General features: G+C 43.8%; 1 protein-coding gene across 4 annotated transcripts in view; it reads left to right on the top strand.

Moving 5' to 3' along the window:
* Nucleotides 1-16,894, top strand: part of IGSF9B (immunoglobulin superfamily member 9B) — a 1,286,301-nt gene that overhangs the window by 701,756 nt on the left and 567,651 nt on the right. For all 4 annotated transcript variants that reach the window (XM_085647232.1, XM_085647230.1, XM_085647233.1 and 1 more), the window contains one exon: nucleotides 8,687-8,848. In XM_085647232.1, coding sequence (XP_085503358.1) covers nucleotides 8,687-8,848 — 162 coding nt within the window. The remainder of the gene's footprint in view (nucleotides 1-8,686; nucleotides 8,849-16,894) is intronic.

Below are 16,894 nucleotides of genomic sequence, written 5' to 3'. Positions count from 1 at the left end.
GCACATTTCCAGCTAAGCTCTTCATTATGCCCCAGTGGAACAAAAACCTGGCTTTGACCTTCTTGATGTATTCAGAATCCGAGCTCATACATAGCTGTCCTTTATGTCTCTTGAGGATCAAAACAGTCTTCTTAGTGGCATTACTACAGCCAGAAGGGTTAGTAAGCTATAGGGATTCTCTGTCCTCCCTCCATACACAAACTTCTTCCCAAACAAACTGGTTCTTCAAACTTATGCCTATTTTCTGGCAAAGTTGGTGACACCTTTCCACGTCAGCCAAAGCATCATGCTGCCGACCTTCCCTCCGCTGCACACCTCTAAGGAGGAAGAGAGTCTTCATCACCTGAACCCAAAAAGAGTGTTGTCCTTATACATCAATCACACCAGAAAACTCTGAGTGGATAATCAACTCTTTCTTGGGTTTGTCATAGCGAAAAAAGGAAATGCAGTGCAAAAACGGGCCATCTCCAGATGGATGGTTCTCTGGATTTAGATCTGTCACCCACTGGCCAAGAAGAAACTCCCTGAGGGCCTTTGGACTCCTTAAACCCAAGCCAAGGCTGCAACCTTTCTGTGTTCTCAGGAGTCCCTGTCCAGGACATCTGTCAGACTCCTACGTGTGCTTATCGCTATACATTTGCAAAACACTACTGTCTTGACAGTCAGGTCCCTCATGACTGACATTTTACCTGTTCTGTCCTCCAGAATGTTTTGGTCTGAACTGGTTTGCCAATCCACCTCCGGGTAGGTATTGCTTTGGTGTCTTTTTTAAAGTAAGGAATCTTCAATTAGAAGTTTTTTTAATCAGATGTACAAGTTACTTACCTTCGGTAACGCCTTAGCTGGTAGAGACTCTGTCCAGCCACATATTCCTTACTGACCCTCCCAATGTCCCCTCATCTGCAAATGGGTTACTCTTAACTAGAAGTTCCCTGTTGGTCCTTAGTATCTGTACACTGCAAATCAGCCTTTCATCATGGCTCCATGCTTCTGACCCATAAATGACACAAAAAGAAATTTCAGTGCGTTGGAGTAGTGCCTATATAGGCAACACGTATGTCACTTTAAGTGCAAACAACACTGATGTGGACCTGATCGATACCACCTACCAATGCGCAGAGGGACTGCTCAAGATTTTCTGGGTCCAGTCTAACGCCTGAGGAATATTTTAAGGTAAGGAATCTGCGGCTAGGTAGAGTCTCAACCAGATAAGGTGTTACTGAAGGTAAGCAACTGGTCTTCTGACACATGGTTTCCGAGAGCATGCTGTCTGATGTCCTCATTAGGTCATTGGTCCTTGAAGTCATTTTTACAGTACTCTTCAAGCCATCACTTCACTCCATCCTTGTATTTTCAGAAAATTGGTGGAATGATGATTTTTTCCATCATTATTATCTAATAGAGATGTCTAACCGCATATTCCTTGCCTTGGAATTTCCCAGGTGTCAGACTGGATCCAGAAGATTTTTCTTCGAGCAATACCCCTGCTGGCCAGAAGATGGTATTGGATGGCTCCGCGTGACATCATCGGCATCGTTCATGCTGTTGTGACATCCGGATCACTTATAGAGGCATCTCCTCAGCGCGCTGTCATCAGTACTTTTCTTTGCACAGCAGCCAATGCAGATCCATGAAGAGAGCTACCCTCTGTCACTTTTCGACAGGCTTTTTTTGACATTTTGTTGACTCCTTTTGTGGTGTGTAGAAGACTTTTTGGTTCAAACTGTGCAGTGCTTGTTATCATGCAATGTTGGTGTCAGACTCAAACTTGGTTTGTCTCTGGTGCCTGGAGCGCGCCCATGACTCGAAGTTGCGCTCCGACTCCTGGAGCATGGCTCCGAAAGCTTTGAGGGAGTGGTCTCTAAAGCTACTTGCAGCCCGGTGCTCACCACCGCGTTGTTCTCATCCTAACTCTCCAGATTCTGGCCTGCTTTCTCCACCCTACCGTGGCTATGGAGGAGGGAGCATCATACGCTATGTGGGGCGAAGAGCAGCTGAGATCCTGGACCTTCAGCTCCCTTCTGTGGCAGTCAAGGTGAATATCTTGACTAAGGTCCTGCAGCCAGGTGTCTCCTTCTCTACACTATTGCTGCCCTTCAATGAGGCCTTAACAAATATCCTTATGGGAACCTGGTCCAAGCCTAGCACAGGGGCTCCTGTGAATAGGACAATCGCCCACCACCATCGCCTTGCACCAGGCAACCCAAATTTCCTCACCAACCACCCTTCCCCTGAGAACTTGGTGGTCTAAGCCTCTACTTCCAATGGCTCATTCTCTTTCTCACCCCTGGACAAGGAAAATGTTTTCTTTCGCCAGCCTTGCCTTGTGGTCGGTGAACACCACATGCCTATTGGGCCGTTAGTCCCACTCCCTGTGGGAAACGGTTGCGCAAGTGCTGACACAGATCCTGGAGGAGCCCTGGGATATCCTTTCCCAAGCAGTATCAGATGGGAGAGATGTGACAAAGTTCGCCATTCATTGTGGTCTCGACATGGCCAACTTGCTGGGCAGAGCAATGTCATTGATGATGGCTGTTCAAGGCCATGCCTGGTTGAGGACTTCTGGGTTTTCAGGGGATGTCCAGGCCTGTCTCATGAACATGCCCTTTGATGGCACCCATCTCTTCGGAGACAAGACTGGAGCGCTTTAAGGAGTCATGGGCTACGCCAAGTACCTGGGCCTCTCAGTAGCCACATGCCTCCCTTCTGCCTTTTACCCCTTTTGTGGCTACAGAAGGGGTTTTCATCTGTGCCAGCCATATCCCAACCACAGGACCATACAAGTTAAACAACCTCTGCACGGCTATGGGCGAGGCTTGTTTCCGACCCCATGTGTCGAGCAGCCAGAGTTTAGATCAGTCCACCCCCCCCCCTTGGCAGCCTCAGCCTTCACACCTTCCTAGTCCGGCCCTTCCAGATCATGGGCGGCCACTTGGTGGCAGAATCTGCCATCACCTCCACCACTGGCATATCATCACTTTGGACAGGTAGGTTCTACAGATAGTCCGAAGGGGCTACTCCCTCCCCTTCAAGACTAACCCTCCCTCCATGCCTCCAACTTACGACCGGCTGATGGAGGATCACCTGACTTTGCTTCAGGAGGAAGTCATGACCCTCCTGGTCAAAGGAGCCACAGAGAAGGTTCCGGTGCCAGAAGTAGGCTGTGGTTGTTATTCATGCTACTTTCTGGTCCCGAAAAGGACAAAGCTCTTCGTTCTACCCTAGATCTGGGAGCCCTCAACTACTTCCTCAAAAACGAAAAAGCTCAAGATGCTCACTCTAGCTCAGATCTTGTCTGCCCTGGATCCAGGAGACTGAAAAGTAGCATTGGACTTGCAGGACACCTTTTTTGACATTCCTGTCGTGCCTGCTCATCGGTGGTACCTGCGGTTTACGGTAGGCCACGAGCACTTTCAGTTCACTGTGCTTCCCTTTGGCTTTACCAATGCCCCTCGGGCATTCACCAAGGTGATGGCAGTGGTCGCAGCTCTTCTATGCAGATATGGGGTGGATGCCAGTCTTCCCCATCCTGACGACTGGCTGTTGAAGGCGGGCTCGCTCCAGGCTACAGACTACAGAAAACCTGCATTCGTTGGGGTTCACTATCTGTGTGCTCCTCTAAGACACTCCCTTCCATCTGAGCTGTTTTGGACACAGTGCAGTTTTGAGCCTATCCTCCAGAACGGTGAAAACAGGATATTAAGGCTATGATACAGATGTTTCAGCCTCTATCTTTAATTTTGTTGAGAATAACTCTGAAGCTGCTGAGCCTCATGGCCTCCTGCATCCTGCTAGTGACGCATGCCAGATGGCATATGCGGGCTCTGCAGTGGGACTTGAAATTCCAGTGGGTGCAGCGTCGGGGCAATCTGTCCGACATGTTTCAGATCTCAGAGGGAACTGCACAGGACCTGCAGCGGTGGCTGATCAACCTCGATTGGGTCAGAGGCAGACCCCTCTCCCTTTTGCAACCAGACCACTCAGTAGTGACAGATGCCTCACTCCTGAAATGGGGCGGCCATCTGGAAGAGGTGAAAATCAGAGGAATCTGGTCTCTGGCAGAATCTGGACTCCACATCAACTTGCTGGAGCTCTGAGTGATTTGCTTGGCATTGAAAGCGTTACTGCCTTCAATCAAAGGAGAGCTGGTCCAAGTCTTCACGGACAAAACCACCGCCATGTGGTACTTCAACAACAGAGCGGGTGGGGTTGTGGACCCTTTTATCGAGAGACATTGCATCTCTGGACATGGCTGGAACAGCAGGGCATATCCCTGGTGGTTTTATACCTGGCAGGTTCTTTGAAGGCCAGGGCGGACGAACTCCGCCACTGAAGCCTAGAGGATCACAAATGGCGTCTCCATCCGAAGGTGGCACAAGGTCTCTTTCAGCAGTAGGGAGAGCCTTAATTAGATCTGTTCGCCTCTGCTGAGAATGCCCAATGTCAGCAGTTTTGTGCTCTGGAGTTTCCAAGCTAGTGCGCTCTCTGAGACACTTTTTGTCTGAAGTCGAGTTCCGGCCTTCTATGCGCCTTTACACCCATATTACTCCTTTTTATTAATTTTTTATTGAGTCCACATACAACCTCAATTGAGCCTTCAAGCAGATAGCCACCTACAATGCTCACCGATATGATCCAAGGCCAGTAGTCATGTAGTGAAATACAAGGCCCTAAGGTGACTTTAGCTAAAGAGATATAATCACAGTACCCAACCAGGGTACAATATTCCACCTATGGGGTCCCATATACCCTGATTGAGAGAGTATCCCTCTCCACCCATTCCGTTCCATTCCATATATAAATACTACTGATCGCACATACCACTCCTGTCCACAGTGCTCAAGAAGTTTAAGAGCTACTGGACCCAAGTCATTCTTGTGTCTCCGGAGTGGGCACAGAGAATCTGGTATCCCGATTTATCGTATTGAGCATCGATCTTCTGATCAGGCTGCCCCTTCCATAGGAACTTCTTTCGCAGCAGTTGGGGAGGGTAGACCATCCTAACCTGTCAACTCTATACTTTCCTGCGTGGTGATCGAGTGGTAACAGTCGAACATCCTCCCTAAGTTTGTAATGTTATTTTGGCAGCCAGCCCACCCTCCACCAAGACCGTGTATGCCTGCTGGTGAAACAAATTTGTAAAATATTGTACAGAAAGGTCTATTGATCCTCTTTCTTCTTCCCTTTCTCAAGTTCTACTTTTAATTTGACCCTTGCCCAGCAGGGCTCTGCACTGAGCACTGTAAAGGGTTCCATTGAGGCTGTCAGACCAACCCTCATTATTTAAATCTCCCATTGTAAATTGATTCCTCAAAAGCCTTGTACATATGTTCCCATTGTCCCCTTTCATTATGCCTCAGTGGAACCTTGATTTGGTTCTCACCTTTCTAATGTGCGCTCCATTCGAACCTCTGCACAATTGCCTCCTCCGGCTGCTTATTATCAAAACAACCTTCTTAGTGGCAATCACATCTACCAGGAGGGTGAACAAATTGCAGGCTCTGTCATCCAAGCCTCCTTCTTCCCTGATATGTTAGTGCTTCGCACTAGGGCCTCTTTCTTACCGAAAGTGATAACACCATTCCATGTGGGGCAATCTCTTGCCTTGTCCACTTTCTATGCTCCTTCATACCCTTCTAAAGAAGAGGAGCAACTCCACCGTCTGGACCCAAAAAGAGTGTTGTCGTTCTACCTTGACCACACTAAAGAATTTCGGGTGGATGACCAACTCTTTGTGGGGTACGTGGGAACAAAGAAAAGTTGTGCGGTGCAGAAGAGGACTATCTCACAATGAATTGTCTTCTGCATCACAATTTGCTACACTGGCCAAAAAGCAGCCTCCTGACGGCTTAAGGGCTCATTCTGCCAGAGCTAATGCTGCTACCATGGCTTGCAATGTGGAATTTCAGTCCTTAACATTTGTCAGGCAGCATCATGTGCCCCCTGCATATGTTGACCAACAACTACTGCCTGGAAAGTCAAGTCTGCAGGGATAGCTTTTTTGGCCGCTCTGTCCTGCAGGACTTCCTGGTCTAAACTTGTCCGCAGTCCCTCCTCCGGGGATGGTGTTGCTTGGGTATGTAATCAAAGGAAAGGAATCTGCGGCTAGATGTCTCTGACGGACAATTGTGAGGAAAGCGTCAAAGGAAGGAAATGCTCACCAGTATTATTGTGAATTTAAAGAAAACAAGCTGTGTCCATTCTCAGCATTGGAATCATGAACTGTGATTTATGGCAGTTTGTTAACTGAAAATTATAGCCAACTAATCAGTGTAAATTTAGAAACCTTTCAATTACACTTCCTTTCCAGTGTCCTACTCCTTTGGATTAGAAGGCGTCTTCAAAACTGGGACAAGCTGGGCTGTTTTATTCTTATTGGTCAAAGGGTATTGGTGTTACAACCATACTGTAAGAAATTGAGTTTAGTTGAGGGGGCCAAGTACTCAAGTCAAGTGATAATCACAATCCTTGTCAGGGTGAACCACTAAAGTACCAAAATTATCTGAGGTCAACCCCTGGTAAATAAGGCACAGAGCAGACTATTGTTTTGTTAAGGGAGCAAGTTCACACCTCATTCACACCTATTTAAATGCGAATTACTGGCTGGCCGAAGTGGGAGAACAAAATGTATACTTAGCTCCCAGGGAATTCAGGTAGGACAAAGGTAACTTTTTGAAGTTTTCCTTTCTGGAATATGTAGAGCAAATTTGACTTCACGATTAAACTGGATTTTTAACAACTATTAAAAATAGTTGTTTAATCATTTTTCTAGCTAGTCCCATTCTGGAGATACAGCTTTAGTATTTAATATTGCATCTAAGTGTTTTCCAATGGAACAGCCAAACCTGCTATAGTTTAAATAGCTTTGAGGGCATTTTCAGTGTAAAGACTTGTTTAACATTGAACGTTTATCTGTCCTACTTTTAAATACCAAGCATCTTGCATTTATGGACAATAAGCCCTACTTAAGATTGACTTATAAATATTTATAAGGAAGGATTAGGCCTGTAAAAAAGGGTTATTTTGACCGGTCAAACTTTAAGAAAATGAATTCACAGAAGTGGACCAGCTGGGTGTCTAGTGCCACTTATCTGATGTCATTTTCTGTGTTTCTATGGTTCTTTGTCTACTCGCTGTGTTAAAATAGTACATAATCGGGGACTATTGACTAATTGGAAACTGACACTGCAAGGACATGCCATTTCAGAGGTCTAGCTCATTCCGAACAAACATCTTACAACAAGAATAACACATCTGTCCTATTAGGTCTCAGGCATATAGGTTATGGGTTGCAACCGTTGTACTCTCACAACTGCACTACAGAAAGTAGTTACATGAATGTCCTACTCCTCTGAACAGATCCACCTGACTATGTTTAGAAATCAGATACTATGATCATATTAAGTCCATATTGTAGTTAATGCAGCAGCTGCCAGTGAGCTACACATAGAAGAGTAAGATCCTAAGCAATATGCCAAGAGGCTCTCTGGGGTGAACCAGTGATATTTATCAAAATTCTGATTAAGCTGTATATTTCACCAAGCGCACCAGTCTCAATATATAAACCCATTGCCTACCTCTGACTTTAAATAAGTGAAAAGGGAAGGCAGGATACTGGCCATGCGGCAACCTAAACTATTTAATTTAGTAACTGTCACTTACAAGTATTCATAATCACTACACTTTTATTGTAAGCAAATTGTTTGAGAAAGCACATTACACAATAATTCCAATACCAATAGCATAACATCCTATGGTAGAAAAAGCTTAGATTTTGCTCCAGGGGCAGCACTTTGTTATTCCTTTAATATACTCATTTCAGAGGAAACCCTACTTGTCTTCTTGACAAACTGCTGCCAACAATAAATTAAATAAAGCAGGGAATGTGGGGTTTGTTAGCAAATCAGCCTGTCCTGACACAATTTACAGTAATCTCTTAAATTCCCTAACTCTACCCGGTTAAATTACAAAAGTGCTACGTCTTCAATTTTTTGCCTTTACTACCCTTCATTGTTTTAAGAGATAACATGGAATTCTGACACCTTTTACCTGTCAAGGTTTAAGAGACGTAAAGGCATCCTTGTGTTTTATGTGTTACCATTGACTTCCCCTTGTGAGAGAATTAATGTTGAACTTGGGTCCTTAGAACCTTTTATCTCTAATTGAGAACAAACCTCTTTTAACTTGGAGAGTTGAGTGCAGAGCCCAATCGCCAGGTACCAGTAGTTGCTGATCACTTATGTGAATTTTAACCTAGTTGATTTTAATCCAAAATCTTAAATCCACAACATTTTTAAGTGTTAATTATAAAACGTTGTTCGTCGTTGTGTCAGTCCAAGAAAGAATTCTGTAAGTTGTAGGTTATGAAGCCTTTTGTTGGACCAGGAAAAGACTTACAGTGGTGGAATATTGTAAGAATGTTCGAGATTATACAAGTCCCTTCTACAACTGTCACATGAAGATCAGAGTGCTTTGGTCTTGAAAGGTCCTGTCCTGTATCATCTTTGTATTTCTTTTGTTGGTCCATTATAAGGTGTCACACCCTACAATATTTTGTGTGTTGTAAATACTATGGTTACTGATTTATTTTCCCTTAAGGACCTACTTCTTGCCACTGACCACCAGGATGGAAGTCTTGGAGGGTTGCAAGGCACTTACAAATTATTCTATATTTCCTTTGCTATAGACATCTTCCCACCACCAGATCTAACTGAAGAAGGATTAGCTCGGCCAGTCCTGGCTGGAATTGTCGCTACCATTTGCTTCCTGGCAGCAGCCATCCTCTTCAGCACACTGGCTGCTTGCTTCGTGAACAAGCAGCGGAAACGCAAGCTAAAGAGGAAGAAAGGTGAGAATGAATGTTATCAGAGTGATTGGGAAATCACAAGTTGCGAAAGAGGGTGGGCTAGAATAAAAAAGCTAAGATGGGATACAAAGTATTTAAAGAAATATAGAATGAATGTAATTTGACACCTAAATGTAGTAAAATGAATGGGAGGTGAGATTCCACCTACTTCAGGGTGTCATGCATAGTATATACATACAGTATTTCAGTCAGGGTGTGTCACTTATATCGCTCGACAATCCCGGCATATTAGCAAGTTTTGTTCTGGCTAATTTGTAGTGTTGTTTACCAATTGTCTCCTTTCACTCTACAGTGTCTTTTCTATCTATATCTGGTCATCATCCTCTTGCCTCTCTGTAGAGACAGCATTTCCACTTAGTGCTGCCCATTCCTTAAATTGTGTTAGTGCAACATTTTTATGGTACACCACATAATATTAACTTGGGTTTCCTGAACCATGCCGAATGGTACTTCCAGATGTCTTTGATTTCTAGTCACTCTGTATGCGGCGCTGTCTTAAATCTGCATGTTCTGATCTTCATGGAACTCAGGCCTCTTTGTCGCAGTGTAGCTTTCACCCTTGCATCCAGCACTTTCCCATGTCCTACTATTTTCTTTCATCCTTTAGTGTAGTACTCTTAGACACTGTTATGTACTCCTCACTGTGCCACTCTCATTGATCCCCATGTTCCATTCATGTTGTAGGGGATAGCTGGTATGGGTCATGGTTCTCAGGCTCTGTAGTAAGTTGCCGCCACCAGATTGATTCACCACTTGATATTGGAACTGTTTTCTCTCCTGGTGCACTCCTGTTTCTTGTAATGAGATACTGTTTTGTGATTTATTTCCATATACTATAGCTCTGTGCCAGAGCATAGTGTTCTTATTATTTTGTAGTATGACACTGTTACATTTCCTTGTGCTTTTATCTCAATACACTGTGTCACCTAGGGGGCCCTGATTTTGGTAGTATGAACCTATTATAGATTAACATGCTTTACATTCTGCTTCAGTATTGGAGTTTTGAAAAACTACCTAAGGATATTGAAAGTCAGTGTGTCAGTAATCGGCAACAGTGATAGGTTGACTGGAAACTCAAAATGTGTTTTTGGTTCAGTAACATGCATAGATTTCTGCCTGCCTTCACCATTGGCCTGCAAATCTGCTATTTCTCAGTTGTAGTAACTTTGCTTCAGAAATGTGCAGTAAAAGTAACAAAAGCATTGTGGTTGTCAGCTAGATGGTTTTGCTGCATCATGATTGGCATCTGGTAATATGGGTAACTTGTTAATTACTTTCATGGGTTTACCAATTGGAGGGCAGGGAAAGTACTCCTTTCAAGTACTGTTGATGCTTTAAGAGAGATGATGGCAATTTTAGAAACTCAAACCTTTGAGGTTTATTCTTTACCATCTCTCCAAAAGGTATAGAATATCTTACCTGGTTGTAATTTTGCCAAAATCTTTAGGGACAATTTAAAACACACATGTTGGTGAGAAACATGGAGCAGGCTCATAAGAGACAGACTGCAGCTCCTTCTCCTCGACTGTTACGATGAGTTGTCTATCTTCAAAAAGTCAAAGAAATAAAGGATTGTGCTGCTAATGGGAGTTAGCCATCTCACTCAAACATAAAGGGATCTAAATGAAACCCCATTAATGTGTGTTTTTTTTGTAATCCCTTTGGGAGCTTGCATACCTCGTAGCTTCCAGAGTAGAAATAATCTGTTCACCTGCCAATGTTACAAAACAAAAGCCTGACCCAAATTGTCTTTATCATATATTTGTTATGCATCTTTAAATCCTCATTGATAGTTATACATATAAACTATTTCAAACAAATAAGTAAGCAAACAAGTTCACACTGGTCTATATAATTGAAAGTCCAACTTGTCTTGAGTCAAACCATTTTTTGTAAAGAAACAATCCAATCCACTGTTATTGTGTTTCTTCTTTTACTTCACAATGACAGTCACAGATATAGACATCCAAAACATTACAGCCAACATGTGTTTCGTCCCCCCGTACTTTTTCAAGGATCGAGGATAGTAACTTGATTCCTGTGAAAATGAATTTGTCTTACAGACTCCGTGATGGTATCACAATGTAATAAAAACCATTTACAGAATGTACCTGTACAAAGACAGTGTAGACAACAATCCTCTACTCCTGTCTGTTTCCCTAATTGTCAGGAAACCTGAAATAAGTCTGCTCGTATCTTGCTCACCGGCACCATTCTGACCTCGTGCTGGCAGAAATTCCAAAATCCTACAGATCTTTACAAACGAATAATACAAGTAATAGAGGCGAAGTCTACCATTATTTTTAATTGCAGTAACAACCTATACACCTATTTTCATCCATAGTCTTTATTCTTAATACAAAAGACTGCATTGCAGTACCATTTCTTCGAACCTTTGGCCAGAGGAATCCTAAGATCAAAAAGTTAAAGCTGAAAAAAGTAGCCTTATAGGCTGAATGTAAGTAAAAGTTGAAAACAACACGTCTCTTTAAGTAACCAGCAACACCCATATCCCAACTTGCTATGTAGTGGCAATTGCCAGACCATCTCAGTTCTTTTTTCCTGCTTATGTTGAGAGCATAGCAGAACACTTCAAAGGTTTCTCATCATATTGTATGAAGTTCCTTCCTCTAGGTTTAAAATGTCTTTGCTTCAATGTTTCTAAGGAATCTGAAGTATTTCTACCTTCTTCTAACTCCCTTTGTGGAGAAAATATTGTCATGAAGTTCCCATTCTGTAGGAGGAGGAAGGTTACTTCTTATCCACTTTATGTTTGTGTGGTATGTTTACCATACTCACACCCTGTAAAAGTGTATGAATTCTTCAACCTCTGATTCTTCCTCCTAAACTATTGAGGGTTCCAAGGTATATTTCAGATATGTCAGAAATATACTTATCCTTGATGTGACACTACCACCTCCTACACCTCAAAATATTAAATCTGCCTGCTTCTCCCTCTACGGAGCATCCAGAGGAAGTGATTCTGTGGACGTACATTAGAAAGATGTCTTCTCCTTCACCTTTTACTGATGGCGTGTCAGGCTCAGGCACAGACATATCTACTTATTATACATCATCTTTACTGATGTGCAACCCATCATGGTGATCACTATTAGATATGTGACCTCCTTTTGATGTGCTGATCAGGGGACGTCAAGAGAGCATCAGTGTTGGAGATCATGGAAACACTTAAGCCATGGTTCCTAACTAGACCTGTGCTTTGTTTGGCCCCAGCATTTTTCAGAGCTTGCCAAAAAGAGGTTGCTCACTACAGCAACCACAAAGGCTGCTACTCTGAGGCTCATTAAAAGAAACGTAAAGCATGGGATCAGAAACCGAGCAATTGATTGGCAATTTAAATTGTTTTGACTCCGATCAACTGGTTAATCAAGCCACTCATATAGCGGGCCATACACTAGATGGCATCTTTTTCTAATAATGAGTTAAATGTACAATCTATTACACCATTAACCTGGACCGATCATAAAGTCATAGTTTTCATAGTAAAATTCTCAACCAAAGTAACATCGAACAATACTGCCCCACAGAATATTAAAGTTAGAGCTTGGAAAAAAATAAATACTACCAAGCTTAATGATGTTCGGGCTGACTTTCATCCTATCTTAGCAAATAACCTCAATGTAGCTTCCACCAATTGCAAGAACTGGATCAACGCAGTCTCTAACAGTCCCTCTAAAAAACTTTTAGAAAACTCATAAACAAACCTACTGCCCCATGGTTCTCAGCAGACCTTAAACTTTTAAAACAAAAATGCAGATGCCATTTTATTTGTTTGATTATAGTAAATAAATCACAATATTCCACGGAGAAAATTAATCTGGCCAAAATGTCAGCTTAGGAACTATTTAAAACAGTTAATATACTCTCCAGTCCCAGTACCCCAAACACTCTCGTACCTGACCAAACTATGTGTAACAAAATAGCAACTTTTTTCCAGAAATGGTAAAGAAAATATACTGCAAATTCAACCCCAGCCAGAACACAAAAATGATGGGCAATAGCTTGGATAGCTCACAGATGTCACATGCTGCCCTTCACAAGTTCCCTCTGCTTAGTGAAGAGAAAGTAGGATGCTTATGGATTCCACTAAATCAGGATCCCCTGTAGATTCCTGTCTGCCAAAAATCCTGCAGACAGTAACTAGTACGATCTCGGCTTATCCAACTAAACTCGTAAACGCGACCCAAGCTGGGACCTTCCCAACTGATTGGAAGAAAGCCTCCATTCTTCCCTTGATGAAATGCAGAGCTTTGATTGGCTGCCAACACTTCAACCAGGAAATGATGGCAGCCAACTTGGGACTCTGCTTCAGTCGAGTCCCATAAAAAAAAAGTAAACCTCGACAGGCAAAAGCATAAAACAAAAAAAAAAATTTAAATCGTTATTTCCGTGAATTCGTGGTAGACAAAAAAAAAAACATGCACGGGCTACCGTGCATGTGTTTTATTAACCCCCAGGTGGGCTAGGTTCCAAGGGCATGCTAGTGAAATAGGAGAGGGGCACACAGTGCCCCCTTTCTAGGGCTTATGAAAGCCCCGGGGACCGCAAACTCCCCAGGGCATTGTTTTTTATGTATGCGGGGGTGCTGAAATGACATCACTAATGATATCCCAAATGACATCACTGATGACATCATCCACAGAACCAGTCACACACCCAGCTACACCCCCATGTAACATCTCATACACCCACTCAACCAGTGACATTCCCATTCGCAGACCCATACAAACAATGACACATCTTACTGATCCATACAGCCACTAACATATCAACTCACCCGTGCAGCCACTAACTCACATATATAGCCAACCATGCACCTCCAAGACCAGTACAGCCAGCCACTCACGCATCCACTCATTCAGACACTTACACATCCACTCATACACCCATGCAGCCTTTCTTATACTAACACATGTACACACTCACCCATACAGTCACTGAGCCAAGCACATACTCTCCCATACAACGTCTCTCACACTCACTTACCCATACAGTCTCTCACACACCCATTTACTCACCCATCCACTCACTAACACATAGAGCCACTTACACACCCATTCAGGCACCCATACAGTCACTCATGTACCCTGTTACTGACCCATACAGACACTTATGTACCTGCTCAGTCACCCATTCAGCTACTCATTGAACCCACTCATTCACCATTTTCAGCCACTGACACGCCCACTCGCTCACCCATACAAAACCTCACACAGCCACTCACTCATTTATACAGTCTCTCACATACCCACTCACTCTTCTATAAACTGCTTACACCTACTCACTCACCCACACAGGCACACCCCCAGCCACTTACCTTAGTATATATGTTTAACACTCAGTAACCATTAGAAAACACTCAGAATCACTGGATGATGTCATGCGTGATGTCATTTTAGACGTCATGAGTGATGGAATTTCAGATGCCAGCTGTGATGTCCTGAGTGATGTCACTGACCATGTCATAAGTGATGTAATATGTGAAGTCATAAGCAGTTTATTGCGGGGCGTAAGTTAAAGTTAAATCAGCTAACTATAACTGCTGTATTTCTCTGGTTTTGTACGAGTGAAATGTGAGCCTAACTATTACATCCCTGTAACCTTTGGTTTATCAGTAAATAAATTATATATATATATATTTATATATACATACATACACACACCGTAGCTGCAAACTGACATCTGTTGAAGAAACCTGACTGTTCACGATATCGAATTTCAGCTAAGAAAGGACTATTCAGAGCTTGTGGTACCTGTGAAAAGAAAATCCTCACATAGAATGGATCTACTGTCCACCCCACCCGTATTCTTATAAAGTACAATTTGGCATACTTTTTCTTCAAAAACCTCAAGGGACAGTGAGGGGAGGCTATTAATACTTTGTTAAAGACTTAAAGCCAAAGACACTCCACTTTCTAAGGAGGATAGTGAAGATTTCTCAGAATCACATTGGTGACTACATAAAAGGAAAAGATCATCAGAAGGCCAACTGCCTCAGGAACCACCAAAGAAGGCTTTAAAAAAGACCCATCATAGGTCATCAAGAGGGCATAGTTCATCACAGGCATTAAAAAGAGGATGTGTCCGCAAAGATTATAGAAATCTGAGCCTGCAACACCTTCTCTGAAGTTGGCACTGCATTTCAAAAAGCCGTCCTCAGTACCGAAACAAAGAGTTCACAGATTGAAACTTTAGAATAGGGCAAAGGCCTTTGACCTTTTTCAGCACCAGGAAAAAACGGGCGTAACTGCTATAATCCCGATCTCTCATGCCAGCACTCCTTCTACTGCTCCGTTGGCCAAGAGAGCTTTGACTTCTCTTCGGAGTGTGGACAAGTTGTCCTCAAGGAGGTGTTGTGGTGTGCGTGGTTTATCCAGGTGATGTGACGGGAAGGGTAGGGAGTAATCGTGTTCCTCAATTTGGAGCACCCGTTGGTCGGAAGTGTTGCTCCTCCACCTGTGGAGATGGGAAAGGTGATAAGCGACCTCATACTGGGCAATTGTGCGCTGCCGAGGGTGAGTACAGGAGGGTGTGGGGGCTAGAGTTTGGGTAGTGCTTTACCCATGGGGCCCGGATTGCTTCTTTTGGGCAGATATTGCTAAGGGAACTGCAGATTAGGTGGAGTTGGACCTGGAGAGTGTGCTGTAGCTTTGCTGTCTTTAAACCATTCTAGGACCGACTCCCCCTTCATTACAAAAAGCCTAATGCCATCAAAGGGCATGTCCATGTGCAACTGGACATCATTGGATAAGCCTGTGGAGCAAACCCAAGTGTGGTGCCAAAGCACCACACTGGTTTTGACTGCACTACCTAAACAGACCATACTGTCCAGGTCTGATCATATGGAGTATTTTGCTGCATTCTAGATATCCTGAATGAGATGCTATAAGTTCACCCAATCACATCCGGGACTGCTGGCAAAATGTCCGCCAACATGCCCCTTAATGCATCGGAGTATCTTCCTAGGAGGCAGCTGGTGTTTGCTGACCTAAAGGCAAGGCATCAAGACTCAGGCTGGTGCCCAAAGGGTGGCATCAGACGTGACACCGGGTTGACGTCGGTTGAGCCAAGCTCGAAAATGGGACCAGTCTTGAGTCAATGGCGAGTGGCACAGTTATTGTCAGGGATAGATAGTCTGGTCGTAATTTAACTGGGAGCCACCTCATGGAGCTTTTGTGATATTGCTGATGGCCCTCGAAAGCTGGGGCGCATAGGGAGCAAAACCGGGAGTGGTTCCGAAGTCAAGGAATGCCTCCAAGGCCTGGAGGCACCTGGGTCAACGCATCACTCTTAATGCTAGGAGCAGTGGGATGAGGGAGAGCCATGCTTGGATTTCTTATGTTTTTTAAAAATGTTGATACTTACCTGAAGACCTCCATTTCATCGATGATCAGCCTCAGGAGCAAAAGTGCATCCATGCCCTCAACTTTGACCAGGACCGGACCTTCTTCCACTTCTGTCAGAGGTCCACAACGTAGAACTTGGCTTCATGTTTGTGAATGGCCTTGCGGTTCAGCTTCTTGCAACAATCGCAATATGCTTGGGTCCTAGACACCAGGGACAGACATTTTGGGTGTCTTTCAAAGTCCTTGCATGGTTTGAACCCTGTTGCTTTAGGTGGTCATATGTCCCTTGCACACTAAAAAACTTTTGAGGTTAGAAAAGATTCTGAACTGAAGAGATTTGGGACAGCTCTGGAATCGCATCGGAAGGCCTGGAAAAAATAGAACTGGTGTCCGCGCACGGAGATGTTGCAGATATAATGGCCCTGTTGTCACTTCCGCAGTAGTATCAGATATATCACGGAACAGTTTGCCACCTACCGACGTGCAAGGGAAATTCTATTGAAAATTCTTCTGATCCAGTCTGGTGACTTCGAGTGCTGAAGTACTGGGTATTTTAGACCCAGCGGTGCAGGGGCACACACCCTATGACTTCTGGGTTCACCCTGTTCCAGACCTACAGAAACACAGAGTCTTCTGGGTGAAGTCAAAGATCGTTTATTGG

This window comes from Triturus cristatus, chromosome 3_2, assembly GCF_964204655.1.
Source record: "Triturus cristatus chromosome 3_2, aTriCri1.1, whole genome shotgun sequence".
NCBI lineage: Eukaryota > Metazoa > Chordata > Amphibia > Caudata > Salamandridae > Triturus > Triturus cristatus.
Note: the sequence above shows the minus strand (reverse complement) of the source record. Positions and strands in the feature narration are given on the sequence as shown.